Consider the following 16,891-nt stretch of genomic DNA (forward strand, 5'->3'; position numbering starts at 1 on the left):
CACTTACGTCTCCATCCATCATCCTCTTCCTCCTCCTCTTCCTCCACAGCTTGCTCCCCTTCTTGAGAGCACCGATACTCCTCCAGCGATCGGATGGTGCACTGACCGACCACCGGCTTCCTCCCAAACTGACGGTTGTCTATAACTTTGATGACGATTGGCGGCATGTAGAGCTCCTCGCGGGGAAGTCTCTGTGGGAAAAGCAGAGTGTAAATAAATCAAAATCCCTGACTGAAAATCCCTTGCAGCTGTGGAAACTAATAACAAGCACAAATTTTAGTATAAAAATAGATTAAATGGCAAATACCTTGACAGTTATACGACACTAAAATCTATTAAACCTACTCAGGCCAAATAGGAGAGAAAACTAAACTAAAACTGAATATTTGTTGCGCTTTTCAATCATACTAGCCTCAGTACAGCTGTAATCGGTTCTGCACAGATAAAAAAGCTGGAGAAGACAAGCGCACTTGCTGAAAATCTCTCACTTGGTGAAGGTAATGTAGGTCCAGGCTCACACACTTGGCTTCCATTAAACCAGTGTTGCTCAATTCCGGTCCTCAGGCCCCCCCTGCCCTGCATGTTTTATACGCAACCCTACTTTAACACACCTGAATGAAATAAAGGGATAGTTTAGAGGCTGCAGAACTTGATGAAGACCAATAATCTGACTCAGGTGCTTTGGAGGAGGATCATGTCTAAAACAGGCGGGGCAGGGGGGCCTGAGGACTGGAATAGAGAAAAATTGCATTAAACTGATCCAGTGGCCAGTTCTGTAGTATGACAGATAGGGCTGTGACGATATGCTTTTGCCCCGATTCGATTCGATTCCGATTTTTTTGGGTGCCGATTCGATTTAAATTGCGATTCTCAATGCGATTAAAAACAAAACAAATGTATAAAAAATTTTTTTTTAGTCGTCATTTTCCTTCATTTCAATTAGGAAAAAAACAACCCAGCAGCCAGACCTTCATTCTACTGCTAAAATACCCAAAAAGAGAAGTTAAAAGATCAATAAAAACAATAAAAATGACTAAAATTTCATAATGGATTATTTTTATTTATTTGAAAAAAAAAAAAAAACGATTTTTTTTTTTTTAAACAAAAAAGCAAAGAAAAAAGTTAAGCAAAAAAAATCCAGATTTTCAATTTTTCGATTCGATTTTCCCACCCATAATGACTGATTAATCCAAGTCAGGTGTGTTAGAGCAGGGATACATGGAAAACCAGCAGGATTCTGGCCCTCGAGGACCGGAGCTGGACACCCCTGATGTCGGTCCTGCTGCTGAAGCAGCATCTGCAGCTAATGCATTTGCATTGTGTTTCCTCCTAAGCGCTGTCAGACTTCACTTAGCCTCTCTCGTGGTCAGCTACAGCAACAAGTGCATGTCAAGGAAATCTGTCGGTCCTATCCAGCCAGTCTGGCTAAAGGGCCAAAAAGTGGGTGGCTACTGTGATGTATTTGACCTCCCAGCTTTAAGAAGGACTAACTGAGGCTAATGATGCTAATGGCACACCATTTACTGTGGGGATAATATTAGACTCTTCAAAGACTTGTTTTTTAAGCGAACTATAGACATGAATTTTCATCTGCTACCGTGGTAACAGAAAACACTTGTGCAGCCGACTCAGGACCTTAATATCGTTAACATTAAATGCTTGGACTTTGTTCAGGGGTTGAATTTAAGGGAAAACTATGTGCATATTTCCATAGTCTGATTTAGCCAGTGGTACTTTTGTGGTGGCCAAAACAGGACCTTAGTCTTGTTAACATTAAACTGCACGAGCCAGAGCAAAGATCTGTGTTTGAGGGAAAAATATGTGAATATTTCCATACCCCAGTTAAAGCTGTCATAATAAAACACTGAGGTGATCAACTTCAGACCTTAATATTGTTAACATTTAACTCCCAAGCCCGTTTTGGAGCTGCTGCTGTTGCCGTTAAGGAAAATGTGCGTAACATTTCCATATTTCATTTTAGGCTCTCATAAGAAAACACTTTGGAGGAATGTAATGGCAGCAATGTAAACACAGTGGAAATATATTCTCACAGGATGTATAATAACGACTTGCCAGCTATGTCAACTTAATTAAAATAAATGACTGAATAAGTGGCAGCAAAGTGGAGTTAGTTGCAGATGTGTATAAAGTTTGGCTTTTTATAATCATAGCGCTTATCTAAGCTCTTATAATCAACTTTTTTGCTTTAGTAAAAGTTCTTATGAGGGCTTGTACATAAAGTTCGTCTTGCTCTAAAGAGGATTTATTTTGATAAGTATTCAACTGGTTTTAAGGTCATTTCCTTAAACAGCTGGTGAACTTAGTGCTTTATAAAGCAGCTAAGCAGCCTGAGGAGTTCATGCGGTCCAGCGATATATTTTCATTAAATTTAACCTACCTTTACATGTCAACAGGCCATTTTCAGACCCTTTAAATGGAGGCTGGAGAGACTGATGACTTTGAGATCTGAAGTCATGATTTCACTTTAAGAAAAAAAAGACGCACATACCTGATGTGCTTAAAATCAGGTTTTAGTTGTCCCATCACACTGATAATCCAAAGGAGAACAAAGGTGTGAGAACTGACTACAGGTACAAAGTTAAAGTTTTTGCAATTCCAGAAGTGAAAATCAATGTAATTGGGGTTAATAATGACTCAATTTATAGCCACACCACTGCACTTTTCACACAATAACAAGGACATCCATCTTGCATCCTGTCTCTTCTCTGAGCTCTCTCCAGCCAGGAAAAGTCTGTTTAATGTTGACTCATCTTATTTCTTGCTCTCTTACCTTCTCTTTTTGTTTTCCTTCCTTTCTTGGATAATGGGTTCTTATGTTTCATTGCAAAACCATTTCCTCAACCACTGGTTTAGGTAATGGTTTACTTTAACATGCAGTTTGTCCAAGAGTGGGAAGAGTTTCTCCCAGTTCCTTTGTTGTTCCTACATGATGCATCATTACATATTGTGTGTTTTCTAAAGACAGTATGTTCAGGGATAGTTAAGTACTGCATTTCATGATTCAGACTGTTCGTCTTTGACACGTGGACATGCAGTATATTGGCATTGCAGGATTTCTGGCTTTTTGACATTGCCCGGCTTTTTATATTATGTTTGATCTCTTCTGCATCCGACATGTGTTTTCTGTAAGATTAAAGGCCACGGTGACCGTATTCAATGGTCAGTTTGGGAAAATCACCATTATTTCCTGTTTTAAACTGGATCTTGGCATCAAATTTAGAATCAGGATGTATTTTCAGACCATCGTCAAAATTTTACAATAATACTTTGTAAGTTTTAATGGATTAAATAAAAGTTACATTTGTTTTATGTTACGTTTCAATGAGTATCTCCACTTGTTTTTTATTAGTCATTTATAACCAAACAACATACATAATTTTTTAGCTTCAGATGTTCTCCAGCAGCATCCAGTTTAAAACTAGTGGGTCATTGAATGTAAAATACCTATTGATTGTAAATTATGCATTTTGCATATTTCCCCCAATGGTTTTAAATGTACTGCAAACAAAAGGAAACTTGTAAATTTTTGCTTGTTACAAGCAAAATTAGTCATTGTTTTGAAATGGAAGGACACTGAGAGACCTGGAGTGAACCACTGGATCAACCTGATGTCCAGTAACCTGGCTTTGGAGAAACTGACATATGTGGCCAAAAACAAACAGGAGGACCTCAAGGACATTTGGTTTCCCTTTTTACGCCTTGTGAAAAACTTTGATCTGTAGAAACGAACTTTTGTGAATGCTGAGTTCAAGGGTGGGTGGGTTTAATTTTATGTTTTATTTTATCTGTATTTTTGTTGTGTTTTGATGTTGTCTTTTTTTTCTCTTCTCTCTAAATACAAAATTCAATAAACATATTTATGGGAAAAAAAACGTAGTGAGTCATGTGCCATCACAGCCGCGGTAAACCTCCACCCTGTACTTACGTTAAGCTGGTAATGTACAGAATATACACATTTCCAAAGGAAAGTCCCGCTCTGTTTCTGCACAAATGCTCAGCAGCCTTAAACAGTTGGAAACATCCCAAATGAGCAGCTTTTATTTCTATATTAAAGGATTTGAACTTTTCTTGGGAAAATAAAAAGATTACAGTTCTCCTCTCTGCTGCCATTATTGTGGCTTCACTGATGAAGACAAATGACTGAAGCGAACCACATCAGAGCGGAGCTCTCATTAGCCATGAAAGCGGCCAGCCTCTGCGCTGATTACACTGTGTGTTTGTGTGTGTTGTGTGCATATGGTGTGTGTATATGTACAGCACAGTGCGTCTCTGAGCTCTCACCACATCAAGGATGAGCGTATTGATGTCAAAGTTTGGCTTCTTCTTAACACTGCGGATGACGCAGCTCTGGATCATGGTGCCGCCGCACTCCACCTGAAGGCTGGGAGAAGTGACGCTGGCCAGCTGGAAACTCTTCAGGTTCCGGACGCCCCACGCTAGGATCTTACAGAGGGAGACGAGAGGAGAAGGGAAGTATTAATGCTGCCCAGACTGTCATCATTAACTTACTCAAAATACCATTAAATAATAAAAAAAAGGAGAGGAGGATGAAGAACAGCTTAGAGTTTTTAAACTACTTATTTTAATCCGAGCAATTTCTAATTAAACTTGTTCAATAGCAAAGCTGTTTAAAATGCTTATAATTTAACTTTCTGACCTGCTGTGTGGCATGAAATAAAAAAAGTAACTATTGATCTTAAAGGAGAAATTTTATAGGTGGAAAGAAAAGCATCCTCCATCTTTTAAATTGTGGTTTTTTGATCTTTTCCGTCATTTAACACTGGAGAAAATAAGCCAAGAGGCTGCGTCAATAAGTTCTTCAATATCTGGCAACCTGTATTGGATCAGATTAAAAAGGTGGATCCTTCACTTATCTTACATGAGTAACTTAATCTCTGTATTGTTGTTTCTGGAATTTTTTTTTTTTTTTTTTTAATGGTGCAACAGGGTGGGTTTGTTCTGGGGAGTTATATATATAAAAAAAAAAATTTAAAAAAAAAAAAAAAAATGACTGTATTGTATTTTAAATATTATGTCCAACTAATTTTTCAATAAAAGAAGCTTTGAAAAAAAAAAAAAAAGAAAGAGAAATTATATTAAACATGGTGCGACAGAAAAGCAGAGCAGATCTTTGTGCTACCTCAATGGCTGTTCTCTGCAGAACAGGTTTGATTCCCTGAGGAACCATGAAGACGTTGGGCTCCCTCTGAGGAGGCGGGTATGGAAGGTCTGACTCGTCCGGCTGAAACGCGGGAAAGCAGCAAGTCAAATCAGATCATGACGTAGTATGGATGCTGAAGTTATAGACCAGGGGTGCACAAGTTTTGTCCCTGAGATCAACCATCCTGCAGCAGAAGAGAGAATTCAGTTATTTGATTCAGGTGTCTAAAAGTCGCAGGATGGTAGACTGACTTGGGCACCCCTGTTTATGACAGCGAGTTGTGCTGTTTACTGCCAGCTGCATGTTGTTTCTATAAAACCAGCGACGACACTTTAAAAGACGAGGTTTAGTATTGTAGCAGCAAGATAGGTTACAGGCACACATGTACCATTTAACAAAAACATAAAATGATGCGTTAATCCGTTACTTTCAGCAGGCAAACATACTTAGATTGTCTGTGGAAGGCTAAAGACGGCATGTTTAAATATTTTCCCTGCTTTATAAAGTTATTTTCTCAAGGTGAAGAATCACTGCCAAATAACAAAAAGGAACATTTTCTGCACATATATTTAAATTTAGGTTATTTCTTCAGAAACTGGAATTCCCCTACTATAAAAATATACTATTACTATAAAAATATACTTTGAAATGTACTACACATGTCCTCTTTGAGCTTCCGGACACATCCGAAGATCAATGTAAGACGAAACTAAACTCTGTTAGTGGATGAAAAAACAAATAAACCACATAAAAACTGAGGAAGATTAAGGTATTTGTAATGTGTGACAGTCAGTCTGCAGCATGCATGTATGATGACATTATCTGCGTGTGCTGTTAATGGGAGACGCACACATAAAACAGGATGCATGTGGATGGGTTGGATACTGTGCATGTGTTTCTATATTGTACCCATTGCTGCAGGTTTTCAGACAGGAATCCTGAAAACATCAACTGACGGAGCAACAGCAGAGAAAAAAGGACAAACAAATTAGAAGCAGTAAAAAAAGAAGAAAATTCACCACAACAGACAAATGATCTGACCTTTTTTTTTTTTTGTTTTAAATGCAGTCTGTATGTATTTAGCATCAGGCTGTTTATTGATCATTTTTCACCCATTAGGCCACAAAAAAAATATTTATCTTATCTAAGTCATAAAAAAAACTGATGCAAAATTGCTGGAAGGAGATCAAGAAAAACTTCAGGTTATTTTCCACATTTAATTTCTGTTTGATTTACGCTGCAGTCAGTGTGCTTTTACCTCATCCAGCACGTGGGTGGAGCTGACGAAGTCGCCCTGCGGGTGATAAAAGGTTGATTTCAAAAGCTGAAAATGACCACAGCCGTTGATAAAAGTGGAACAACTCCACAAAAAGTGGGACAGAAGATAAACTCACCTCTTGACCTGGAATATGGTGCACTCCAGGCTGTGGACACAAATGCTGAGATGATTTACTGGGATTAAATTAATTTAAAAAAGCAAAGAAAGAAAAGCTTCAGCCAGCACTTGTGTTAAAGGGACACTGTGGAACATTTGACCCAAACATCAGCCTAATGTGAGTAAAAATGGATGATTTCTGGGGTGCTTGTTGTGTGTTGCTGCTCCAAGGGGTGTGTGTTCTTCAAAAACCAGACATTGTAACTTTACAGAAGCGGATATGCCTCTTATGGGGTCATGTAACCTGGAAGCGTTGCTTTGAGGCCCCCCTCTTTAAACACAGTGGGCTCTGTTTTGTGAAATATTAAAGAAAAAGTAAAAATAAACTTGAAAAGTATACATACAGCAATTTGAGTCACAAGATGTAGTTTAGTTTCTGATGTCATCATTATAAATAAATCACGTTACTATTACAATGTTACTATTTGATTGTGGATTTTTCAGTATTTGTAATTTCATCTTTTTTTTTCTAATTTGTATTTTAATGTCATTTTCACAATGTCAACTTTACATCAGGTACATTTGCAAGATTAAATGGATGATTTTGAAAGTAGCGTTGATTAAGCATTTAGTGACATCTAGTGGTAAAGCTGCAGACTGCAGCTGTTTGAAAGTCTAACGCCTATATTCCCCAGAGTACATTGAGTATTTTACAAATTATTTTAAATGAACAGGAGAAGAAAAAAAAGGGGGGGGACGACTAGAGAGCTTATGGAGGACGATGAGGAAAAAAATAAAAGGTGATGATGATGATTATGAAGGTGTGGAACTTCTAACCTTTTCTCTGCGTATTAGCTCAAAAGCAGCCAGGAGCTCGCCAGTGCTCTTGTCTCCTTTGTAAACTGGGAACCAGGCCAGGCGTGGGGAGGGAGTCAGGGAGGGCTGACACACACAACGGCCCATGAATTCATCCGCTCCCTGGACATTTGCAACACCACACATTCACAGGGTTGTTTTCATTAGGAAATTCTATGTTTTGCTTTCTTACATTCTGTACACCATAAAGAAGCTAACATTTAATTGTTTTGCCTTAAATTAAAAGTCGAGAACTTCCACAAGAAGGCTTTCCAACTTTTGTTCATCACGAAGGGATTATTTAAGAGTAAAACATGTGTTTAGGTACGCCGACAGTTAAACACTCACATATGTATCCTGATCGTAGAATTCTACAACAACATTGGGAGGATTGGCCGTTGTTGCATCTGGATCCCCAAACATCTCCACCTCATAGAAGATGAGTGTCTGGTCCCAAGTGGGATTGAGGGTGTTTCGCATGGTCACCGTTTTCTGTGACTGATGGAGGAAGGATACGATGGCATAGGGGTCTGGAAGAAGAACACGTTTTCTTTACTAATTTAATATCCACCATTTTAAATGGGTCTGGTTGGGCTGCAATGCAGGAAATGAACAGAAGTAACTTGCTTCATATCTGTATGACACAAAAAAGGAATTATTTGCAAGTGAAAACATCAATTTAATGATTTGTATATTGGCACTTTTTAGGACAGCGTTCACACGCACCAGCACATCCAGCCACGTCAACTTATTTAATGGTCTGGTAAAGATGAGATTGCCTGTAATGTACTTCTTCTGTGCAACATTTTCAGCCACTGTTAATCCAGACTTTCTGTCCTAATGTGCATAAACGAGGGGATGAGGTTACATTTGAACACAGGGAACGTCCTCAGAAATATAGCAATGACTTTGTGGGTTTGCCTCTGTCCAAACTGTCCTGGCATCCTGCAGGGTGACATCAGCAGCTTGGGAATGCCGAGCTTGAGACGGAGTTCTGGGAACGCTTCTCTGAGAGGTTTGTTATTCCAGGTCATAGCCACTCTCCTCGATGTTAACAGACACAAATAACTCTAAGTGTGTGTGGCGCACGCATTAAAGCACACATACATACAGTGACTCTGACTGGGTAGTTTGTTGTTTCAGGCTGAGTAACGAGTCTCTGTGGAGCCGTTAGCATCAGAGTAAACAGAAGTTAAGATGCATTTTCCCACCAGCCCTCACTTAACCCTGTAGCCGAGACACACACACAAACACATTCAAGCACCGTACAGACGCACCACCCATGGTGACCCATTCAATTACCGTTCATTCCCAATAGTCCATTAGCTCATATAAACAGCAATACAAACAGCCCAGGGGGGTTATGTAAGGCTGTGTGTGTTCGTCTGTGTGTACAGAGGGGAAGCAGCAGCAGTAGTCAGTGCTCTGGAGGGGCCAAACGGGTACGTAAACATGACGAAGACTGGGAAGAGAGGTGAGGAATAGAGACTTAAAAAAAAGGAGCGAAAGAAATAAAAAAGCTGAAGACAGAAAAAGAGTTAGTCAGTGTGAAACATTCAAAGTGTGTGGTTGATTCGTGTTGTAGGCTTGTTGTTTTTCACATTCCCAGTATTGAAACTCATACTGTCCCCAATAATGAGTTCTAGAATAGTCACCCTGAATAAAAGTGTCCGCTTAATTCACTTACCCACCGCTTATTAGTACCGGGGTGGGCCCAAGGTGACTTCAGAACCGCCTTAATGCTTGGTGTCTAAGATCCAACAAGGTGTTAGAAACGTTTCTCAGAGATTTTACTCCCGGCTCAGGGAGGCAGATGGCTGCCCTCCCTGAGCCGGGTTCTGCCGGAGGTTTTCTTCCTGTTAAAAGGGAGTTTTTTCCTTCCCACTGTCGCCGTGTGCATGCTCAGGATGGGGGATTGGATGGAAGTCATAACACGGTGCAATCAGTTGGTTTCTATTATAGGATATGTATGAATTGGCTGGAAATGATGTGTATGTTGATTTGTGTATGTAAAGTACCCTGTGACAACATTGATGGGATATACAAATAAAGTTGAATTGAACTGATTTGAATTACATATTAACATGAAGCATCGCACTTTTCCTGTGAATTTGTTGGCTCCACGTACATGATCAGAATCTCCCAAAGCGGCTCTGCTGGACTGAGATCTGTGGAGGCTGTTGGAGTACATGAACTCATCGTCATGTTGGAGGTGATGTGAGCTTTGTGACATGGTGCATTGTTATGCTGAGAGTATCCATCAGAAGATGTGACAATGTGCTCATAAAGGGATGGAAGTGGTCAGCAGCGATACTCAGGTAGGCTGTGGTGGTTAAAACAAAAAAAGTTGGTACTAAAGGTCCCAAAGTGTTCCAAGAAAACATTATACACATTACACCACCAGCAGCCTTAACTGTCGCTACAAGGCCAGACGGAGCCATGCTTTCTTATTGTTTTCACCAAATTCTGAACCCAACATCCGAATGTGGAGCCAAAATGGAGACTCATCATACGAGCAAAGGTTTTCCATCTTCCGGTTTCCAGTTCTGATGAGTCTGTGTGAATTGTACCCACAGTTTCCTGTTTGAAGCTGACAGGAGTTGTACTCGGTGTAGCCCATCGGCTTCAAGGTTGTACATGTTATACTTCATAGATTGTATTCTTCATATTGTGTTTGTAATTAAGTCATTGTTTCTTTTCTATTACCAATCCCATATATATTTAGTTGCTGCTATGTGATTGGCTTTTAAGCTAGCTGTTAAAAAACAGCTGAACAAGGGTGAAAGAGTGCTATCGTATAAATTTTCCGTCAGACAGAAACTTTCAATTCATAAACTGAAATAAGAAAACATTAAAAGGCAAACAAAGTGGTAGAAACAGAAAAGAACTGAACCTGAATGAAAACCTAGGTGGGAACCTTCCTCTGTATAAGCACAGATGATGAAGAATAAACTGTTCCACAATAAGAAAGAAACGACGACTAAGAAGAGATGAATAAAAATAGAAACAGATAAGGCAGAATGGAGAAACAAGAAAAACGCTAAAACAAACATAACGTGAAAAGTGATTCTGACTAAAAGTACAGAAGATCGAATTGAAAAAGAAAGCAATAAAAACCCGGCGTTTGACAGCTGACTCAGTCTTTAATCATGGCCGCCAAGACGCCATGTAACACCAGATTAGCGCACAAGTAAAGTCCATCCATCAGTTTTACTCATCCATTACAATGTGTGTGTGTGTGTGTGTTTGTGTGTGTGTGTGTGAGCTAACGAGCCAGAGTGAAGATAGTGATTTATCATTAGTTAGTTGCCAGAATCCTCTCTGACATCCCCTCTCTGTAACCCTTCCTTTAAGCAGCCTCTCATCTATCATTCCTCTCTCCGCCGTCCAGCCATCCGTCTGTTTAGAGGAGCTGTTTTTACATCTGAGTCTGTGGTGAGCTTCTGATTAACACACACAGTAGCTTCAGTTTCCATGACCTCTTTAAATCAAAAGAAACCCCTTTTTTTTTTTTTTTTTCTAATTAAAGTCAGGACTGTTTTCTAATTAAATCAGCATTTTTTGTGTCGTCAGCTCCCCACATCCAGCTCTCACGATGAATGTGGTTGATATTAAAGCTGGATCATTATAATGATTTTCAATAAGCTCTGCCTACCTCCTTAGCAGCGAGTCACGCTGCATTAATAGATTTTTTTGTCCAGTAGCTGAATAGCTTGATTTTTTTAGCGGTAAGTGTTTGACTCTTGCTAATTTAGTCTACTTGCTATTTGGGGGTCAGGAGACACAGATGTTTTATTTAACCTCTAAATCTGTGGGCTAGTTCCTGAAATTACAGCCTGACAAAACACTGAACGTCAATTAGTGAAGCCCAGTGACTTTAAAACCAAACTAACCAACACTGGGCTCTTTATATAAGACGTTACTCTCACCTGGCCTCAACAAGACTTGATAAACATGATTTCAAGAGTAAACACTTGTCTTACAACAATGTGTTGGTGAAATAGAAGTTGGTGAACCATCTGCTCTTCAGTTTGATGAATTGTTGATCTTGTCCAAACAACAAGAAAAGCTGCATTAAATATAAATAATAGAACTTGGTTTTGATAGTTTTTTTTTAATGTTGTAAGCAAAATATTTATTTTATTACTTTGAGCTTCGGTTGAAAGATGAACTCAGTTGTCAAAAATGCAACTTTTCAGCCACCAGATGGCAGAAAGTTTGTAGAGTTGACTGAGACGTGCTAGTAATTCCAGAAAATACATGCAAGGATTTATTGCACGCTACCTGAGAAGCTGTCTTTGTCCATGGCCAGCAGGTCTCTGGCCTGATACAGATAACAACGCAGGTGGTAGCGAGTTCCACCTGCACAAAACCACGTAAAAACACAAAAAGACAAGAATTACACAAACTGTTGATGAGGTTAATGACAGGGGGTACAAACGATGACAACAGCAATAACCAAAAGAGAAGGGTGGAAGTTGTCTTACGGTCAAAGAAACATGAAATGGTTGGTCTGTTGACTCCAAAGGTCGTTGTTACAGACTTGTCATCGTGTTTGTCCTCTATGCTGCTCTGTGGGAGGAAGAAGGCAGTAAAAATAACATATACGCCCACGGAAAACTCAATTAACAGCTGAAATAGTCAAAGAAACATTCACAAATCACAAGTATGTAGTCTCCTAAACTATATGGATACCAAAGACAAGTAATAGATTTGTCTTTTTGCTCAGAGGCAGTTTTGCACTTCTGGGTCTGGGTGATCACCTAAGTGAACCTTCAACACGACAGAATGTTACAGCAAGTGCTGTCTGTCCTATTAAAAGTTTAGATATATCAGACATTTATTATGTATATTTACACTAACTTCTTGATGACACAGTTTACATATTGATATAAGGTATTTCCGTTCACTGCCATGTGATATACAGAGTGATAAATGCAAAACAGTAGGCAGTTTTTTCCTTACCAGAGAACACTCCAAAGCAAAGATTGCTGCTGGTCCCGTCTTCTCCAGCGGCTCCATGCGACACCTCCACCTGCGCCTCCTGAAGCTGTCCGTCTTTCTGGGCTTCAGGTGGAACTTCCAGCCGAACAGCGAGGCGTATTCCCAGCCTTCCCTTTCAGCTTCATCAGGACGCTGCTGTGAAAACACACATTTTAAGAGTATTTAAATCACTTCTTGGTGTAAATGATCAGTTTTAGTGAGTTAAATGTACGCTTTTTTTAAGCTTTAAATATGTTTTCAGGTCAAAGCTGGCGCTCCTGTCACTTCCTGCTGGTGGAACGTGAGCACCACCTAGTGGCTGAAACAGGAACTTCAGCTGCTCACATTGAGGTTTTGAAAACATGGGTTCATTGCTGTGGTCTTTTTTTAAAAAATATTTTACTAGGAACCATAAAGTTTTTCACATCAAATTTTAATTGAAAAGAATAACATTCAAAATATTAATATTAAAATATCTATTATTATTTAAAAGTAAGGTTTTGACTTGTCTGACAGACAAAAGGCATTTAGCTACACTTACATATAACTGAAATGTCTTAGTCATATATATATATATATATATGTGTGTGTGTGTGTGTGTGTGTGTGTGTGTGTGTGTGTGTGTGTGTATGTATGTACATTAGATAAATTAAAGTAGTTGGCCTAATCATGAAGTCAAAAAAGCACACATTGTTCTGCCTACTGAGCTACTTGATATTAGGGCTGCAACAATATATGGATCTAAAGCAATATCAATTTTTTAAAAAAAAAATTTAAAAAAAATTTATCAATACAATATCACACGTCGAACACTTTTTTTTTTTTTTTTAATGGCTGTATTTTCAGGTCACCTGGCACATTTGCTACTCAGTCTTAGTCCATCATTGTTATAAAAAACGTTTTTTTATCATTTTTTCCAAGTAAGGGTTGCAGGAAAAGCTGAAAATCTATCCCAGCAATCACTGGGCAAGATGCAGCGTACGCCCTGGACAAGTTGACTACTGATCTTATATTTTTTTAATTTAAAAAAAAAAAAAACCTGTGTGACGCCTTTTAAACATTAAATCGAACAAATTAGCAGTTAAAGCTTTGTATTATTTATTTTATTTCAATCCAGTTTTAATAGTAAAAATTCCTTTTAAAAAAGTTCCAAAATCAAGTTAAAAAATGATTTAAAAAAACAAAAAAAAATTGCTAACAGTATTTTTCCTATAACTTTTATTATAAATGTAGTTTAAACGGATCAAATATTGAGATTAATTTCAGTGAGCAAAGAAAGAAAACACAACCAACTGGTTTAAAACGATAAAACCAGTATAGACATTTAAGCTGCCACAGCTGCAGTCGTTCTTATAAATTATTTTCAGCCTCTATAAACTGTGATTAAATCATTTGCAGACATTTTAAGCTTCGAATCATTATTTCCTGCTTCTGCAGGTTTGTGAGGAAGAGCTGCAGTTCTGCTACCTTCCAGAGAGCCTCCATCTTCTGCTGATCTCTTCGCCTCATCCGTATCCATCGTCTTCGGCGGTTGGTGTGGTACATCTTCTCTGCAGGGACCCAGGACTTTGGACGGCGATCTGGTGGGATGGTGAGGCCGTACTCCCAGCCTGAACTCACACACACACAGAGGAACCGTTAGAGATGAGTCAATGTTACCTCTGCTTATCGATGTCAAAGACTCATGTCTGTGTGTGTTGTGTTTCTGCGAATTAAATCACCTTGATCATCTACAGCCCTGTTGAGATCTTCACTCCACTCCACCTCTTCCCACACCCACCCTGGTGGGCACTCCACCTCATCCTTCGGCACAGCTTTTTCTCCGTTCTGACGCATAAATGCAGTATTCTGATTTGCTGGTAATGAATGAAGCAACAAGAGGCGCAGAAACAGTCTAAACACACACCCACCACATCAGTGTATCCCTCCGGCATGCCGATCCACTGTCCACCCGGTAACCTCATCTGGTTTTCAAACACCTCCTCTGTGAAGGTCATGTGACCAGCATCCACATCAAACAGAAGTCTGAAGCGACACAAAGGTGACTACATGACTTCCAGTAAAGCCAACATGGTTTATATTTAACTTTATTCCCTGTTTAGAGTAAATAACATCACAGATTATCACTGTTTTCCTTTTTTATTCATTCTGAATGAAAAAAAGAACAAATTCAGACCAACAAACATCCTGAATGCAGGCAGATGTCTCACAGATGTATTTCACTACCCCACCGGCTTCATCAGTGTTAAAATTTTATTAATTAAACTATAATGTAAATTAATTTAACGTAGCATTTAAAAGAAACATAATAAATGTTTTCATGAAACAAGAATAGGAATAAAGAAATACGTGAATTCAGTGGAGAAATACTTTATTAATGTCCAAAATGTAAATTAAAAAATAAAATAATTAAATTGAAATTAAAATAAATAGATACATGATAAATATGAAAAACTGTTTTTGGTTTGTTTTGTTTTTTTTGGTTTCTGTCTCAATAATTCTTTATGAGCAACAATAAAAGCAAGTCAAGTCAACCATGAGACGGTGTGGCTTCATTATAAACCCGTTTACTTTCATCAGGTGCAGATATATTCATTAAAGCAGAAAAAACTGCACCTGAACAGGACAGATGTGCGTCTAAAAATCAGTTCAACAAAGCACCAGTTTATCACCTGACAAACAGGAAGTAGAAATCGTGACTCACGTCCTCTCGGGGCTGATGAACCAGTCTCCTGCCCAGGCCCAGCCAGGCGAGGGCTTGAAGCTCTCTTTGGGCAGCTTCACTCTCCCGGTGACATCGCTGAACTTTGGGTAGGTTAAACCTGTCGTTCCCCAGCTGCCCACCAGAGCCAGCCGGGTCTGGTTCTCATACTGCAGAAATATTTAAAGCCGCTACGTAACGCTAGTAATCACTCTCCTGCTTTGTATTATGCATCGTGTTGTAGAAATGTGCCGCCGTTGTGCACGTCCGGATTGGGACTTACAGTTTCAGCAAATACGGACAGTTTTCCCTCAGCGTATCGGTTGAAGTGTTGAACGTCAGCAGTCAGTCCGAACCACACTTTGACCCTCAGCAGACCGGGAAGTTTGGCTTCTCCGCTGCTGCCCTGCGGGTACTGCACAACAACATCTGGGTTAGTCACACTCCATTGCAAGGGATGCACACGTGTATGTGCTCGTTTGCGTGTACCTTGAGAAAGACGGTCTGCAGTTGTCCACAGTGTTTCCCACAGTGCTGCTGGGAGAAGAGGACTGTATGTGCTGGGATGCGGTGGTACGCAACCCTGCGGTCACCCTGCAGCATCCATATTACAATGTCAGGAAGACTGTTCTGGGGCTGAAAGAGACGGGCAACACAGAGAAAAGAAAGAAAACATGAGAGGTAAATTGTATTGTTACCAATAATCATTTAGATTCTGCTCAGACTAACATGTTTACACCTGCTCAGGTGATCTTTGCCGCTCATGAAATTAAAGTTTACGGGTTTCAGACTTGTTTATTGGACATTGGCTGCTGTTTTACACCTTTTTAGTTGATTCCTTACTCACCAATAATTTCAGAGGCAAATGTGCATTTTTGTACCAGCAAGATTTCAAAGATTTAGAAGGTGAAAATTTGGACGGTGCGCAACATATCTTTAACACTAGAATTCCCAGAGATTTCTTACCCCCCTTGCAACTCCCAGAGGGCAGCCAAAAGGCTGTGTGGTATGAAATTAACAACTCAACAACCCACAGTTAGCCACCTTTCATTTTTAAATGCAACCATTACCTGCCAGATTAGCAATTCAAGGTGCGACATTCCTTCAGTAATTTATGTATTTATTTATTTATTTATTTATTTGCAAAGTATAAAACCATAAATCTAAGAAAAAGGGAAAAGACTACAAGAAATCCGATAACACCTTATAGGGTTATGAGATGTAAGGAGTGGTATGCCTCAACAACAGTAAAAGCTATTAAAAAAGAAAAAAAAAACAAAAAACAATAATATCTGGAAATGATTAGAAAAATAGGGGAAAAATCCTGACAAAGGATGTGAAGCTGAATCTGCGGTTTACAGAAGCCTCATCAGAAATGGTTTCCATGAAGGGTGGCTGTCAAGAAGTTCTTCTTAGGGAAGGGGAAAAGGGAAAAAAACCACGTCAAATGACACAAGAAGTGAACTGAAAATCAGTGCAAACAGCTCAAAAGCCCAGACCTCAACATAATGAAATGAAAATTAAATGAATGAAATGAAAAATACTTTATTAATCTCCAAAGGGAAATTCAATATTGTAGTATATAATAATAATTAACTAGAGGAGTTCTTGTTCCGGGGGCTAATGGCTGCTGGCAGGAATGCTCTTCTGTATCTTTCAGTCTCACATCGGACCTGAAGAAGCCTCTCACTGAACACACTTGGTTGTTTCATCACTGTGTTGTGGAGAGGGTGTGAAGAATCCTCCATCATCTTCATCAGCTTGTGCAGCATTCTTCTTTGGACAATCAGCTCCA

At 39.2% G+C, this 16,891-nt stretch overlaps 1 protein-coding gene across 2 annotated transcripts in view; it reads right to left on the bottom strand.

Annotated features, from left to right (window-relative positions):
• Nucleotides 1-16,891, bottom strand: part of dysf (dysferlin, limb girdle muscular dystrophy 2B (autosomal recessive)) — a 112,829-nt gene that overhangs the window by 63,545 nt on the left and 32,393 nt on the right. The window contains exons 24-40 of one of the 2 annotated variants that reach the window (XM_079257547.1): nucleotides 15,586-15,732; nucleotides 15,380-15,511; nucleotides 15,100-15,266; nucleotides 14,306-14,420; nucleotides 14,117-14,222; nucleotides 13,863-14,005; nucleotides 12,378-12,548; nucleotides 11,900-11,984; nucleotides 11,697-11,774; nucleotides 7,761-7,942; nucleotides 7,395-7,535; nucleotides 6,577-6,606; nucleotides 6,441-6,476; nucleotides 6,092-6,133; nucleotides 5,162-5,263; nucleotides 4,303-4,464; nucleotides 8-191 (exon numbers count right to left, since the gene is read on the bottom strand). In XM_079257547.1, the coding sequence (XP_079113673.1) occupies nucleotides 8-191; nucleotides 4,303-4,464; nucleotides 5,162-5,263; nucleotides 6,092-6,133; nucleotides 6,441-6,476; nucleotides 6,577-6,606; nucleotides 7,395-7,535; nucleotides 7,761-7,942; nucleotides 11,697-11,774; nucleotides 11,900-11,984; nucleotides 12,378-12,548; nucleotides 13,863-14,005; nucleotides 14,117-14,222; nucleotides 14,306-14,420; nucleotides 15,100-15,266; nucleotides 15,380-15,511; nucleotides 15,586-15,732 (2,023 nt within the window). Of the gene's footprint in view, nucleotides 1-7; nucleotides 192-4,302; nucleotides 4,465-5,161; nucleotides 5,264-6,091; nucleotides 6,134-6,440; nucleotides 6,477-6,576; nucleotides 6,607-7,394; nucleotides 7,536-7,760; nucleotides 7,943-11,696; nucleotides 11,775-11,899; nucleotides 11,985-12,377; nucleotides 12,552-13,862; nucleotides 14,006-14,116; nucleotides 14,223-14,305; nucleotides 14,421-15,099; nucleotides 15,267-15,379; nucleotides 15,512-15,585; nucleotides 15,733-16,891 lie in introns of both variants that reach the window. The other variant, XM_079257546.1, reaches the window with a different exon arrangement.

The sequence above is a fragment of the Telmatherina bonti genome (genome assembly GCF_933228915.1).
Source record: "Telmatherina bonti genome assembly, chromosome: 18".
NCBI lineage: Eukaryota > Metazoa > Chordata > Actinopteri > Atheriniformes > Telmatherinidae > Telmatherina > Telmatherina bonti.